Source organism: Corticium candelabrum, chromosome 2 (genome assembly GCF_963422355.1).
Source record: "Corticium candelabrum chromosome 2, ooCorCand1.1, whole genome shotgun sequence".
NCBI classification, from domain to species: Eukaryota; Metazoa; Porifera; class Homoscleromorpha; order Homosclerophorida; family Plakinidae; genus Corticium; species Corticium candelabrum.
The window spans coordinates 11706917-11722348 of NC_085086.1; the positions used below are offsets into that span (position 1 = coordinate 11706917).

At 45.2% G+C, this 15432-nt stretch overlaps 3 protein-coding genes and 1 long non-coding RNA gene across 12 annotated transcripts in view; 2 read left to right on the plus strand and 2 right to left on the minus strand.

Moving 5' to 3' along the window:
• LOC134176621 (uncharacterized) overlaps positions 1 to 1637 on the plus strand; it is an 8005-nt gene extending 6368 nt beyond the window's left edge. Inside the window, exons 11-13 of the mRNA XM_062643287.1 lie at positions 94 to 169; positions 1371 to 1496; positions 1566 to 1637. The gene's annotated coding sequence lies outside the window, so the exon portion shown is untranslated. The remainder of the gene's footprint in view (positions 1 to 93; positions 170 to 1370; positions 1497 to 1565) is intronic.
• A 590-nt stretch (positions 1638 to 2227) lies between these two features.
• On the plus strand, positions 2228 to 7022 carry LOC134176623 (pleckstrin-like). 8 transcript variants are annotated; one of them, XM_062643297.1, is made up of 10 exons: positions 2228 to 2378; positions 3041 to 3166; positions 3236 to 3306; positions 4329 to 4375; positions 4487 to 4680; positions 4954 to 5082; positions 5151 to 5214; positions 5292 to 5375; positions 5587 to 5663; positions 6109 to 7022. In XM_062643297.1, exons 1-8 carry the CDS (start codon positions 2268 to 2270, stop codon positions 5363 to 5365), a joined length of 816 nt encoding a protein of 271 aa, XP_062499281.1. In that variant the 5' UTR covers positions 2228 to 2267; the 3' UTR covers positions 5366 to 5375; positions 5587 to 5663; positions 6109 to 7022. The 8 variants fall into 8 exon arrangements, with proteins under 8 accessions (XP_062499281.1, XP_062499280.1, XP_062499273.1 ...); XM_062643296.1 differs by having other exon boundaries at positions 4329 to 4680; positions 5275 to 5315; positions 6178 to 7022; XM_062643289.1 differs by having other exon boundaries at positions 4329 to 4680.
• Positions 7023 to 7039: 17 nt separating this feature from the next.
• On the minus strand, positions 7040 to 10350 carry LOC134176624 (uncharacterized). 2 transcript variants are annotated; one of them, XR_009969304.1, is made up of 3 exons: positions 9471 to 10350; positions 9249 to 9411; positions 7040 to 7510 (listed from the first exon to the last, which is right to left on the minus strand). It is a non-coding gene; the product is annotated as an uncharacterized LOC134176624 (long non-coding RNA). The 2 variants fall into 2 exon arrangements; XR_009969303.1 differs by having other exon boundaries at positions 9249 to 9417.
• Positions 10351 to 10382: 32 nt separating this feature from the next.
• On the minus strand, positions 10383 to 14660 carry LOC134176625 (uncharacterized protein K02A2.6-like). Its single transcript, XM_062643298.1, has one exon. The coding sequence runs from the start codon at positions 14572 to 14574 to the stop codon at positions 10531 to 10533; it is 4044 nt and encodes a 1347-aa protein (XP_062499282.1). The 5' UTR covers positions 14575 to 14660; the 3' UTR covers positions 10383 to 10530.
• Positions 14661 to 15432: the final 772 nt, after the last annotated feature.

Here is a 15432-nt window from a genome sequence, read left to right on the forward strand (position 1 = left end):
AGGAAGTAGAGATTTGGTTTGTCTAATTTGTGGAGTAGATGGTGGTTGGTTGCTTGATGAGTTTAATGAGTTAATGAATGTTTTGTGTTGTAGTCCTCATTTCCTTATGGATCTGGTAGGTGTGACGTTGGCGTGTGGACTAGAGAAATGGGCGTGTCAGTAGCTGTTGGTTAGTGATTGTGCATGATGTTTGTGATTCGTGTTGTTGTTTGTTTATTTATCAGTCTGGTTGTCTGTTTGTCTTAGTTTTTGTGTTTGTTGGTCTTTATTCTCATTTATTCACTCGCTGCTTGTTTTTGTGTTTGTCTGGCAGTTTGCTTTGTAGTTTTTTGTTTGCTAGTTGCCTGTGCAATGTCTTGCCTTTCTGTCTGTCTTCTTGTGAGTCGCGTGTGTGTGTGTTTGTGTGTGTGTGTGTGTGTGTGTGTGTGTGTGTGTGTGTGTGTGTGTGTGTGTGTGTGTGTTTGTGTGTGTGTGTGTGTGTGTGTGTGTTTGTGTGTGTGTGTGTGTGTGTGTGTGTGTGTGTGTGTGTGTGTTGGGCAGTGTGTGTGTGTGTGTGTGTGTTGGGCAGTGTGTGTGTGTGTGTGTGTGTGTGTGTGTGTGTGTGTGTGTGTTGGGCAGTGTGTGTGTGTGTGTATGTGTGTGTGTGTGTGTGTGTGTGTGTTGGGCAGTGTGTGTGTGTGTGTGTGTGTGTGTGTGTGTGTGTGTGTGTGTGTTGGGCAGTGTGTGTGTGTGTGTGTGTGTGTGTGTGTGTTGGGCGGTGTGTGTGTGTGTGTGTGTGTGTGTGTGTGTGTGTGTGTGAGTGTGTGCACGTGTGTGTATGTGTGGTGTGTGTGTGTGTGTGTGTGTGTTCGTGTGTGTGTGTGTGTGTGTGTGTGTGTGTGTTCGTGTGTGTGTGTGTGTGTGTGTGTGTGTGTGTGTGTGTGTGTGTGTGTGTGTGTGTGTGTGTGTGGACTTCTGTCCAACTGGACTCTAAATTATTCATGCAAATTAGCAGACAATCTTATGCAAAAGTTCCACTGCTCATGTGGATTGGGCATTCCAGTCTGGCTGGCTATCTCGGGCCCTTTGGATCGGTGGGCACCCCATCCATCCATGTCTGGTTTAAGACAAGAGAAGGATCTGTAGGATGCGAGTGTAGTGAATGTGTTGGGTTGTATGAGATTATTGATGATTACAAGGCAATCTGTTGCCTTCAGCAGGCGTTCATAGATAAACATATTTTTATGTGTAACCACATTGACTGCATGTGTCCAATTCACAGTCTTCTCTGATTTTCTTCATACGTTTATGTGTGTTCATTGCTGCGTTTCACTTTAGGTTTACTGTATAGTGAGCCATGATACATGTGTAGGTTTGTTGTTTCTTGATAGAATGTCATTCGACTGACGACTGTCAATGGCACCGAGTTCTTACTGCAAGCTCCAGACACTGAGACTGGAGATAGTTGGGCTGAGGTGATCGGCGATACGATATGACAGCTGGAGCAAGACGAAACGGTTTTGTGTTTATGTCTGTGTGTTGTCTTGGTTCTGTTTGTGATGATGTGTTTTGGTGTTTTGTTTCAGATTGCGAATCCAATGGTTGCTGAATGTGACATTCGTTCAACTGCCAGGCCATTGCTTGATGCTCATAATAGGTGAGTGATTATGTATAGCATGGAGTGTATTATCTGTCTTTAGTTTGATTGTCACTCTTTCTGTATGTCTGTCTCTTGGTTTCTCTGTCTGTTAGTTTGTCTGTCAGTCCATCTGTCTGTCTGTCTGCCTGTCTTTGTGTCTGCCTGCCTGTCTGTCTGCTTGTCTGTCTGACTGTTTGTTTATTCGCTGTCTGTCAGTCTGTTTATTTATCTGTCTGTCTGTCTGTCTGTCTCTCTGTCATTTATTTCTTACATCAAACTATGATACAATTCTGCAAAGAACTACAGTAATACAACTAGACTAATGTTCATTGAAAGCTAACATTCCAGGAAAGAAGACATCACGAAAGACACAACGACCAGCACCTTCTGTGGAACACCAGAATATCTAGCACCCGAGGTGATAGCCAATTGTCTGGCAACTTTGTCTCATCAGTGATGGCAAATCAAGTGTTTCTTTGTATTTGTAGGTTTTAGAAGAAAGTGATTACGGTCGAGCTGTTGACTGGTGGGGTGTGGGTGTGGTCATGTTGAGATGATTTGTGGTCGGCTGCCGTTTTATAACAGAGACCATGAAGTGTTGTTTGAGCTCATTCTAACTGTATGTGTGAGGTGATGGTTTGAAATTTGAATGATGCTGATGTTGGTTGTTCTCTTTGGAAGCAATCAAGTTTCCTCAACGAGCGTCTTGTTTGTCAAGATCTTTACTAGCTGGACTGCTGGAGAAGGATCCACGGAAAGGGTGTGTGTGTGTGTGTGTGTGTGTGTGTGTGTGTGTGTGTGTGTGTGTGTGTGTGTGTGTGTGGGTTTGTGGGTGTGTGGGTGTGTGTATTAGGCAATGTGTGAGTTTGTGTGTGTGTGTGTGTGTGTGTGTGTGTGTGTGTGTGCGCACGCACGCGTGTGTGTTAACAACTTAGCCGAGTGTACTTACTCTAAGCATTTGGTCACAGAAGGCTGACTGGATACCTTTAAACATACTTACATCTGATAGCTCGGTCCAACTGGACTCTAAATTATTCATGAAAATTAGCAGACAAACTTATGCAAAAGTTTTACTGCTCGTTTGGACTGGTCATTCCAGTCTGGCTGGCTTGGGCCCTCCGGATTGATAGGCCACCCCATACATCCATGCCTGGGATTAAGACAAGAGAAGGATCTGTAGGATGCGAGTGTAGTGAACGTGTTGGGTTGTATGAGATTATTGATGATTACAAGGCAATCTGTTGCCTTCAGCAGGCGTTCATAGATAAACATATTTTTATGTGTAACCACATTGACTGCATGCCAATTCACAGTCTTCTCTGATTTTCTCCATACGTTTATGTGTGTTTATTGCTGCGTTTCACTTTAGGTTTACTGTATAGTGAGCCATGATACACGTGTAGGTTTGTTGTTTCTTGATAGAATGTCATTCGACTGACGACTGTCCACGGCACCGAGTTCTTACTGCAAGCTCCAGACACTGAGACTGGAGATAGTTGGGCTGAGGTGATCGGTGATACGATACGACAGCTGGAGCAAGACAAAACGGTTTTGTGTTTATGTCTGTGTGTTGTCTTGGTTCTGTTTGTGATGATGTGTTTTGGTATTTTGTTTCAGATTGCGAATCCAATGGTTGCTGAATGTGACATTCGTTCAACTGCCAGGCCATTGCTTGATGCTCATAATAGGTGAGTGATTATGTATGGCATGGAGTGTATTATGTGTCTTTAGTTTGATTGTCTCTCTATCTGTCTGTCAGTTTCTTTGTCTGTTTGTTGTTAATCTATCAGTCTGTCTGTCTGTCTGTCTGTCTGTCTCAGTATTTTTATCTGCCTGCCTGCTTGTCTGTCACTCTGTTCATTTATCTGTCTGGCTATCGGTTTATCTGCTTTTTGTCCTTCTATCTATTTGTCTGTCTCTCTGTGTCTGTCTCTCTGTTTGCCTATCTATTTGTCTGTCTATCCTTCTGTCTGTCCATTCGTCCGTCTCCCAGAAGTCTATGCATCTGTCCATCTGTCTGTCTGCCTTAATTTCTGTCCTTTTGTTCATTGTCTGTCTGGCCGTTTGTTTGTCTGTCTGGCCGTTTGTTTGTCTGTCTTTTTGTCCGTCTATCCATTTGTTAGTCTGTCTCTCTGTTTGCCTATCTATTCGTCCATTCCTCAGAAGTCCATGCATCTGTCCATCTGTTTGTCTGTCTGTTTGTCTGTCTGTCGCCTGTCTGGCTGTCTGGTAGTCTGTTTCTCTGTCAGTCACTTCATTTATCAGTCTGGTCGTCTGTTTCTGTCTTTTTGTCTGTCTATCCATTTCTGTCTGTTTGTCTGTTTGTCTGTTTGTCTGTCTGTTTGCCTATCTATTTGTCTGTCTGTTTGCCTATCTATTTGTCCGTCTATCCTTCTGTCTGTCCATTTGTCTGTCCATCAGAGGTCCGTACATCTGTCCATCTGTTTGTCTGTCTGTCTGTTGTGACCATTGGTGAACAGACTGTGAAACCAAAACATGTTACATAAGTATATAATTAATCAAAAGTGTTGTGCTTGACAACATGCCACTTACTCAACTTTATAACAAGAGAATAATTTATTGATATCAACTACTGCTTCTACACAAACCTTCTACCTCATGTCATATGTTACAACCAATTTGCTTACTTTGCTGTACTTGTCACTCATTGTATCTACTTTCATGACTAAACTAAGTCGATGATGTTTAGTGAACTGATAGCCGCCATGCAAGACCCTGATGCTGGCATTGCACTCGGTGAGCACAAGAGTGCACTGAAAACATACAAAGACTGTTTTGCTGGTGTATTGTGTGTCTTATCCTTGTCTAAGTTTACTTGCACAAAAATTTTGTTTGTTGCATGTGAAGGTTGTGAGTTAAGTGAGTGGTTGTTGTCGTGGTCGTTTGTCACAATGAGGGAGGAAGGATGTCAATTAGCAAACAGTCTGTTGAACGAATCATATCTTGAGCCGGTGGGAGGGTCGAGTAAAGAGTTGTTCAAGAAGCATTCACATTCGAAGAAGTTGGCGTTTGTGGATTGTGTAGAAGTTTTGTATAGATTTGTAAGTATGTGTTTAGTTGATTTGATCTGCATGTCAGATGACAGACAGACAGACACACACACACACACACACACACACACACACACACACACACACACACACACACACACACACACACACACACACACACACACACACACACACACACACACACACACACAATCACAGAAATTTGAGTGTCGATTACTGTGGACACAGTACACACTACATGACATTGCCATGTATGTCTACTACTTCATACTTGTTTCTATTTGTCTCATTGTGTTCTTCCAGTCTGCTCTCACACCATCCAAACCAGTAGAACAGTGTTTCAGTACATTGTCAAGAAATGCAGAATTGACCAGCTCAGAGACAGGCTCGGGTTCTGAATGTGGCATGCAGACACAGTGTGGCACTTCAACAGTCAGTAAAGAAACTATTTTTATTTACTTACTTACTTAATTAATTAATTATGTGTGTGACACGTGCAGATGCATGGGTCAGTCAGGTGGAAAAATTGTGGAAATAACAAGGCAAGGATTCTTAATGAAAAAGGTATGTTGGATGAGAAAGTGGCTATGTGTGCATGTTGCTAAAGAATTGGATGTTGAATAGTTTTGTTGCTGCAATAGAGACATCGGAGACACAACTGGAAAGTGGGAAAGTTTGTATTGCACAAGGGTGCAAGTGGTTTGCTGTATTTTGAAGGATCTAAGGTGTTGTTTGTGGTAGAAATTTATGGTGTGTGTGTGTGTGTGTGTGTGTGTGTGTGTGTGTGTGTGCACGTGTGTGTGTGTGTGTGTGTGTGTGTGTGTGTGTGTGTGTGTGTGTGTGTGTGTGTGTGTGTGTGTCAATCAGTCTGTCTGTGTGCGTGTGTGTTTGCATGTGTACATTTGCATGCATGCCTGATCAGATGTTGACATGTAGGTTTATGGCAGTTGATCAGAGCAAAATGAAAGAAATTGGAGACTATTTGTTCTCACTCGAAATGGCAACAGCTCAATGTAAACTCACTTTATTTATTTAGTTGTGTGTTTGTTTGTTTGTTTGTTTGTTTGTGTAATTGTGTGTCCATAGGTGTGAGGGTGTTTGTAACTGTTTTATTGGACTGCAAAAGTATTGTTGTTGTCATTTTAGGAAATGTGTGTTGACAGACAGATAGACAGACAGACAAACAGACAAACAAACACATAAAATAGTTTACCTGCTTTAGTAACTTTATGTGCTACAGAACCATATTGTCTGCATTGTATCTCTTTTGCTACCCCAACTACACATCAATGCCCCTCACTTATTCTTAACCATTCTTTTTGTATTACACCTTTCACACATGTTGATATCAATCAACATAAACTATTAACCCATATTTGTAGTGTCTGTCTGTCTCTCCTCTTCTTGTTCACTTTGTCATTTTTCCTTTTCTATCTCATGCACCTTCATGTTTCACAGACAAAATTGTATCTGCTGGTCATCCCAGTTATGCAAGAGTTCTTGCTGATTGATTGTTCTATACTACAGACGTGTTGTGACATTGGTGAGAGTTTGGTTTTGTGGAAGACTCTCGCAGTAGCCGATGGAGACAACCAACCTGTTGAGTGGCTATCAATCCACCCAGTAGACCTCGACATGATCATTCCCGACTTCATCGAATACAGAAAGAAATGCAATTGTGATGACTTGATGAAAGGCAATTTTGCACCCAAAACTCACACGTCAGAGTGGATCAATGACGTTCTGTATTGCCGGTTGTGGATCGAGTCTTGAACTTGACAAGTTGGACAACAGAGTTGTTGCTGTACACTACAAGAGTGCACGTGTCAGTCCACATATGCAGCTGTTGCATGATGTTGTGTCATTAAGACTTGTCCATGCATTCTCGGCGCTATACGAGTAGCTATTAGGTACAGCATCATGTGACTTGCAGTGGCGGTATGTGTGGCTATCATTACACAGGAGCTTGTTGGTCGATCTTATGAAAATAGGGTGTAAAGCCTTAGGGGGGGTGTGTGTGCGTGTATATGTGGTGTGTGTGTGTGTGTGTGTGTGTGTGTGTGTGTGTGTGTGTGTGTGTGTGTGTGTGTGTTTGTATGTGTGTGTGTATGTGCGCACGCGTATGTGTGGTGTGTGTGTGTGTTGTAAGTATACTTAAGGCCTGTCTACACTAGACCAGAATGGATCACGATCCGATCGCGAATTATATGATGAGAGATCTACCAAATGGCTTCCTCTTCCACTCATGACACACAAAAGGTGGTTACATGCTGCATTCTCAACTCAGAATGGAGAACTCATCACAGCGGGAGATTTGGATGAAGAACTCGAAATCATCATGTCAATAAAGTCTGAAATGTCCATAACATTTTGTGTTAACAAATTACCTTATTTTTAGTTTGTGTGTATTTGACATTTTGTTACGTTTATCCAACTGTATTTTTATGGTAAGATACTTGGCGTGTATGCAAGTGTAAGAGCATCTAATGATACCATATTATATTATTATATCACTTCAAGCTCCATATTCACGTTTTTCTATCAAACATACCTCATTACATCAGCAAACGTTCATAAACCGCTCAAATCTCATAAAGCAATCATACCATCTATTATCATTCAGCAACAACATAATCCATATTCCTCATGTGTACAACTGTTTATATAATTGACGTCGACAGTAAACTCGGTCAACATGAACTGTGTCATCGACTGTCAGGAGGTGACCTGTAGAACATGTCTTCGAGGTACATTCTGAGTGAAGGTGGTAAGGGAAGTTGATCGATTTTGTCGATTCTTGATGGACCGAGCAGTTGGCGAATAGAAACACAAGATAATTCGTATAGAGTTCGTAGACGACCTACAGACATGGACATGATGTAGGGATAGAGGTAGACACATGCAAACAAACAGAGACAGGCAGACATATAAGAAATGTGATAAATGCATGACATTCACACACACACACACACACACACACACACACACACACACACACACACACACACACACGTGCACACACACACACTTGCACACACACACACACACTTGCACACACACACACACACACACACACAAACACACGTGCACACACATACACACATGCACGCACACGCACACACACACACACACACACACACACACACACACACACACGTGCACACACACACACACTTGCACACGTGCACACACACACACACATGAACTACACACTGTTGTCACTCTAGTCAGACCGATTGGTTAGTCAACCAAATAATAATTATCTCCACTAATTTTTTCATATTTGACAAACAGAATAATCAGACTTATAAGACACCAATCAGACTGTTACCCAAACAACCAGACCCACACCCTCAATAGTAAATTTTTTCCACTCTGACAAACAGAATAATCAGAATCATAAGACCCCAATCAAACTCTTAGCCAGACAACCAGACATGCACCCGAAAGACTATCATCACCAGACACACGATAACAATAATTCTTCCAACTAAGACTTTCAACATCTAGCCCAATAACCACTCAGTCAGACTATGAACGACACACCGTTGTCATTCTAGTCAGACCGATTGGTTACTCAACCAAATAATAATTATCTCCACTTTAATTTTTTCATATTTGACAAACAGAATAATCAGACTTATAAGACACCAATCAGACTGTTACCCAAACAACCAGACCCGCACCCTCAATAATAAATTTTTTCCACTCTGACAAACAGAATAATCAGACTTATAAGACCCCAATCAGACTGTTAGCCAGACAGCTAGACCTGCATCTGAAAGATTATCATTACCGGAAGAACTGGAACAATAATTCTTCCAACTAAGACGTTCAACATCTAGCCCAATAACTAGTCAGTCAGACTATTGAACGAAACACCGTTATCATCCTAGTCAGACCGATTGGTTAGTCAACCAAATAATAATTTTCTCCACTCTAATTTTTTCATATCTGACAAACAGAATAATTAGACTTATAAGACACCAATCAGACTGTTACCCAGACAACCAGACCCACATGCTCAATAATAAATTTTTTCCACTCTAATTTTTTCCATTCTGACAAACAGAATAATCAGACTCATAAGACCCCAACCAGACTTTTAGCCAGACAGCCAGACACGCATCCGAAAGACTATCACCACTGGACACACGGTAACAATAATTCTTCCAACTAAGACTTCAACATCTAGCCCAACAACGAGTCAGTCAGATTATAGAACGACACAGACTGTTACAGATTTACCCTAATGACCAGTCAGCCAGCCAGCCAGTAGACCGACACACCTCGGTCACAATAGCCAGACGGACTGGACAGACAACCATTAATCTAAAACTTGACCCCTACCCCTAACCCTGACCCTAACCCTAAACCCCACCCTAACCCTAAAACCCCAACCTTAACAACAATAAATAACAAAAAATAATACATCGAAATAACAACATAACACCTAACTACACCTAACCTATAAGTAATACACGACCATACATAATTGCATGACAACAGATAACTGACCCGACACGAGTACACGGCTTCTCCCACCACTGCACCCCGTCGTACACGCACACAAACACACATACACCACAGGTACACACCTCATCCCGACGAAAAAGACAGGAACGACACAAGGGAGAAGAGATCAAACGACACGACACCTCACAAGGGACTCCCACCACGATGGAGCGTCTGGCGGACGGCGGTCGGCACAACATTCATCACTCATCTGTCTCGTCGTCTTGATTCTGAGCCAGCGGCAAGCTAAAACTTACAAATACAGTAGGACCTCAAAGATACGAACACCAGACAACCGAACTGACCGGTCAACCGAACAGCATGCTCTAGCGCGAGCGCGCGCTCTTGCAAAATTTGATCACGTAATGTAGCCACGCGCACGCGCACTTTTGCTTTTGAGAGAGCTCCTGGACCTTGCAGGACAAAAAAGGGGTTCTGCCTTGAAGCAAAAGACAATGGATTGTTATTTTAGTAACCCTTGAATTCGTTCTTACACTCTCACAGTTACTGTAGTTCACGTACTTATCCTTTTTGTTAGCCATACAGTGTACTCCTGTTTTCACAAGTTATGTAATCATCGATATTACAAACTTCAGACTTATGAACATTTCACAATTACGAACACCCAATTTCCCGAGGTGTTCGTATCTTTGAGGTCCTACTGTATGCCTAAAATACAAAATCACGTGATCGTATCTGTGGAGACACACGTGTCCCGGATGCGATACATGGAAACGGTACCGAACGCTCCGCAACAAAACACTGAAATCACTACATTAACCTTACCAGACCAACACTCGACTACAAGAATCAGGTCGAACCCTCCTCGGAACGGCGCCGGCTGTCGCCCTAGACCGAGAACTATGAAAATATCCAAAAATATCTCACACGCATTTGTGTCTAGTGTGCGCTCGCCGACGCTCGATCCGATTGGACGACGGAGGTGAACAATTTTGTCATCCCCAGAACCTTTAAACGTACGTCGAGCGTTGAGCACCTCATTCGCTCAGCGACCACGCCGGTAGTTACTCACTCTCTCTCTCCGAACGACCCGCTCGATATTGATCTTCGGAAACACGAACCACAGAACAACGACGACAACGAGACTCTACAAAGAGAAGACACTCTCTGTCATCTCTCGCCTCCGTCATCTCTACCACCACCACCCTACTACCACCGTCAACCGGCGCCACCTTCGCCATGATGTCTCTGTAGTAACTCTACTCAAGTGTTATTAGACAACCGCCAACTCAGAGCTAAACCGCGCACGCGCAGCCGGACCCACGTCCTCGCATGTCAACCTACTACACCCCTTCCCCCTAAAGTCTTTTACCCCTACTTGTATGATAGTGCTAGTTTACAAGTCTAGTCTGTCCGGCGCCTTCCTTGCTCGAGCAGATCTTCTGACCCCGGTTGATGCCGGCTCCATGTTGCTGGTTGCTTCATGGCCAACCGTTTCCCCTGACCACCGTGGTCACCGTTTGTTTCCGAGATGCTCCCTCCTGGTTCACTTGTTACCTCGATTGAAGGCAGTTCTTCCGTCATGTTAGACTCCGGTGGTGATGCAGTGGGGTCTGTATGTGTGCCGTTGGGTAGTGGGTCATCTTCCAGTTGACGCGACCGAATGTGATCTTGGTGTCTTCGTAACATTCTACCATCAGGCAACATGACTCGGAATGATAGTGGACCCGTTCTTTCTTTCACTGTTGCCATAACCCATGGCGTGCCCTGTCCAAAATTTTTCACGTACACCAACTGTCCAACCTCAAACGTTCGGTCTCGACTGCGCTTATCATGGTCGTTTCTTTGTTGCTCCTGCTTCTTGTACGTATAGGCCGCCAAGTCGGGACGTAGTAGATCCAATCTACTCCGCGGCATCCGCCCTAACAGTAAGAGAGCCGGTGGTTCACCAGTGGTAGCGTGTGGTGTGATTCGGTACCGCAGCAGGAATCTGTCAATTTTACTCTCCAATGATCCATACTCCGAATTCATTCTCTTCATAGCCCCTTTGAAGGTTGCTACTGCTCGTTCTGCCAACCCGTTAGACGATGGGTGATATGGCGCAGAATAGATGTGCTTAATGCCATTTCCTTCCATAAATTGCCGAAATTCAGCACTGGTAAAGGCAGCCCCATTATCAGATACTACTATCTCTGGAATGCCATGTGTTGCAAATAACCGCTGCAGCTTCTTGATCGTTACGCGCGCCGTCGTAGATGTCATAGTGTCCACCTCCAGCCACTTGGAATAGGCGTCAACTACGATAAGGAACGACTGGCCAAGAAACGGCCCAGCAAAATCAATGTGTAAGCGAGACCATGCTCTGTCTGCTTGTGCCCACGGATGCAGAGGTGCCAACGCCGGCAATTTGCGATGTACCTGACAAGTGTGGCATCCTTTCACTACTCTCTCCAGCTCCTTGTCTATGCCCGGCCACCATACGAAACTTCGAGCAAGCCCCTTCATCCTTGTTTCTCCTGGGTGTGATACATGAAGCTCTTCTAACACTGATGATCGTGTTTGAGGTGGTACTACCACGCGTCCTCCCCAAAACACACAGCCACCTGAAACGCTTAGCTGGTAGCGTCGGTTAAAGTACGGCCGGATATCAGCTCGTTCCACAACACTTGGCCATCCAGTCAGTGTATACTGACGCACTTGGGATAACACTGGGTCTCTCTCCGTCCCCCGTCGTATCTGGACTGCGGTGATTGGTTTGGTTGACGATGAACTCAGTGTCTGCAATGCCAGCACAGCCTCCACAGGCTCTTCCTCTTCGTCGGGCACCCCACTGCTTGGCAGTCGGCTTAACCCATCTGCATTGCTATTTAACGATCCGGGTCGATACGTCATTGTATACTGATAACTGGACAGCATCAGTGACCAACGTTGCACTCGTCCGGAGCACATTGCTGGTACGCCTCTGTTCTCCCCCAATAAGGTGAGCAGTGGTTTATGGTCGGTAAAAATGGTAAACTGGTGTCCAAACACGTACTGTCGAAACCGTTTAACCCCAAACACCACTGACAATGCTTCCCTGTCGATCTGTGCATATCCTTGTTCCGCCTTGGTCAAAGAACGGGACGCGTAGGCAATCGGTCTTTCCCCACCATCCGGGTACTGATGTGACAACACGGCTCCTATCCCTACCGGTGAAGCATCACAGGCAAGCGACAAAGGTATCCTCGGATCGTAATGAACTAGTAGCTTATCTGACTGTAATGCTGCCTTTGAACATCTGAATGCCGTCTTTTCTTCTTCACCCCATCTCCAGTTCATTCCTTGCCGAAGGAGCTTGTACAAGGGCGCCAAGGTCTTTGCTAGGCCTGGTAGGAATCGGCCGTAGTAGTTAATTAGCCCTAAATAGGCTCGTAGTTGGCCCACGTCGGTGGGTTCTGGCGCTGCTCGAACAGCCTGGACTTTCTCATCCGTTGGGTAAATTCCCTTGCTGTCAATCCGATGTCCTAAATACTGTATCTCCTTTTTCAAGAAGGAACACTTCTGTCTTTTCAACCGAATTCTTGCTCCTGCCAATCGGCTCAACACAGCTTCTAAGTTCCTTAGATGTTCCTCCTGTGATCGACCCGTGATGAGAATATCATCTAGGTAGACCACTGTTCCTGGAATTCCCTGCAACAGACAATCCATTATCCTCTGGAAGATCGCTGGTGCAGCTGCTACTCCAAACGGCAGCCTGTTATACTGGAACAATCCCAAGTGGGTGTTAATGACCAGGTATTGCTTGGACTGTTCTTCCAGTTTCACTTGTTGATATGCATGACTAAGATCGAGCTTTGTAAATGTCTGTCCCCCAGCCAACGAAGCAAAAATGTCTTCCACTCTTGGTAATGGGTACTTCTCAGTCTCTGCCACCTGGTTAACCGTGAGTCGATAATCACCACAGATCCTAATGGAGCCGTCAGCTTTCAATATGGGGACAATGGGAGCCGCCCAGTTGGCAAATCGAACCGGTTCAATTATGCCCTCAGCTTCTAGTCGCTTTAGCTCATGTTCTACCTTCGCCCGGTAGGCATATGGTACTGGTCTCGGCTTGAAAAATCGCGCTGCACTGCCCTCTTTCACTTTGACAGCAGCCATCGTTCCTTTCAACTCACCAATCCCTTCTTCAAACACACCATCAAACCTCTTCAGCAACTCTGTGCAGGACGTCTCTGTACCAATGGACTTGATGTGTCCCTTCTGTAACATTTCATGCCATGGTAATACGAGTGACTTCATCCAGTTCCTTCCCAGTAGATTGGGTCCATCATTACGCACCACTATTAGTGGTAGCGTTGCAATCTGATTTTGAGTCCGCACTCGGACATCCAGCTCTCCCAACACTGTCAATGGTTCCCCAGAGTAAGTATGCAACCTCACTTGTGGTCGTCGTAAACCAGGCAACTCTTGCCTCTTCCACAGTTTCTTGTAAGTGCTCTCACTTACAATTGACACTGATGCTCCAGTATCAACTTCCATCTGTACTGCTTTCTTGTTGATATGAACCGTCACTGCTAGTGGTTCATTCTGACACTCCTTACCCACAACGTATACTGTATACATTCCTTCAACTCCATCATTGCTTTGCCCTTCTTCCACTGCTTGTTGGGCTTTGGGTGTAAGAGGTGTGGTTTCAACTCGATGTGTTTTCGTCACAGGAGATTGGGCAGCTATTTCATTCCTTGCCTGGCCTGGCTGTCGCTGGCCTCGACATGCTCGAGCGAGGTGTCCAACCTTCTTGCACTTATGGCACTGCATCCTCTGAGCATAACAACTGTTTGGTGGGTGGAATCCAAGGCACCGGAAACACTTCATCTTAGGTAGACTGGGCTTGGTTTCCTGCATTTTGTGTACCTCTCCTTCTACGCTGTCACCAGTCGGTCTCTGAATCTCCTCTGCATTCAGTGCAGCTGTCTCCATCGCTCTGGCTAAACTCAGTGCTTTGTCAAACGTGAGTTCCTTTTCTTGCAGCAGTCTCCGTTGGATCCTCCCATCACTCACTCCGCACACCAACCTGTCCCTTAGCATGTCAGCTAGTGTGTCTCCAAAGTCACAATCCGTGGAAAAACGGCGCAGTTCAGCCATAAACTGCACTACTGATTCCCCTGGCTTCTGTGATCTACTGTTGAAGCGGAAGCGTTGAACAACAGTGGACGGCTTCGGGTTCACGTGATCTTTGACCTTTGCTACGATGTCGTCATACTCCGCGTCTTCCGGCTTGCCAGGCGCCAACAGGTTGCGAATCAGCTTATACGTTTGCACTCCACATACGCTCAACAATACCGCCTTCTTGCGCTCTGTGTCAGTGATCCCGTTGGCTACGCAGAAGAACTTCACGCGCTCCACGTAATGCATCCACTCCTCTTGATTTCCCTCAAAGGGACCGACGGCACCCACTACAGTGGACATACCTCACGATTGGTTCGCTGACCTCGTCGCCAATGTAGTAACTCTACTCAAGTGTTATTAGACAACCGCCAACTCAGAGCTAAACCGCGCACGCGCAACCGGACCCACGTCCTCGCATGTCAACCTACTACAGTCTCGTACGGTCCATAGCGGCGGTTCTTTCGGGTGGTCGCCGACGTTGGGTGTTTCAATTCGTTTAGCTTGGCGTTGCGTCTCCTCTCGTTGTACAGACGTGTGGTTGCCATGTCTCGTTTTAGCTCAACGGCGTGTTTTTGTGTCGTTTCCGTCTGTTGCTGCTTTGTGGCGGAGTCCGGTTCGGCGTCGATTTCATTTGCTAGGTGGCGTTCAGTCGTGTCTTTTTGCATCTGTAGTTCTATCTTGATGTTGCCGTGGTGTTCGGTGAGGAGGTCGAGGGCGTCTATGCCAAATTTGTGCTCGAGGCGTCGAATTTTTCCTCGATATCAGTCTTGTGGCTCAGAATCGGTTCGATGTCATTGGTGATGTGTAGCCAGAATGGTACGAGGTCGGCTTTCTTCGACATTTGTATAAACATTTGGTGGTGGTTGACGCTTTCCAGTTTTCTGCTGAAGTAAGCGTGCCTACTCAATAGGTGGACCAGTGATTCGGTTGTCACGTAAGTGGGCTCGTTCGTCTGGATGTCGTCGGTCTGCTGTAGCAAGACGAGTATCTGCGTCGTCTGGCTTTGAGTCTGTGGTTCCGTGGCTGCGTTCGTTCTCGGTTGAGGTGGTAGTGGCGGCGGTATCTGTAGCGTAGATTCGGATCGGTGGAAACAACCATCGCGGTAATAACCCAAAACGGACCCGAGAGGGCCGCGTTGAAAAACACCCGATTCTAATC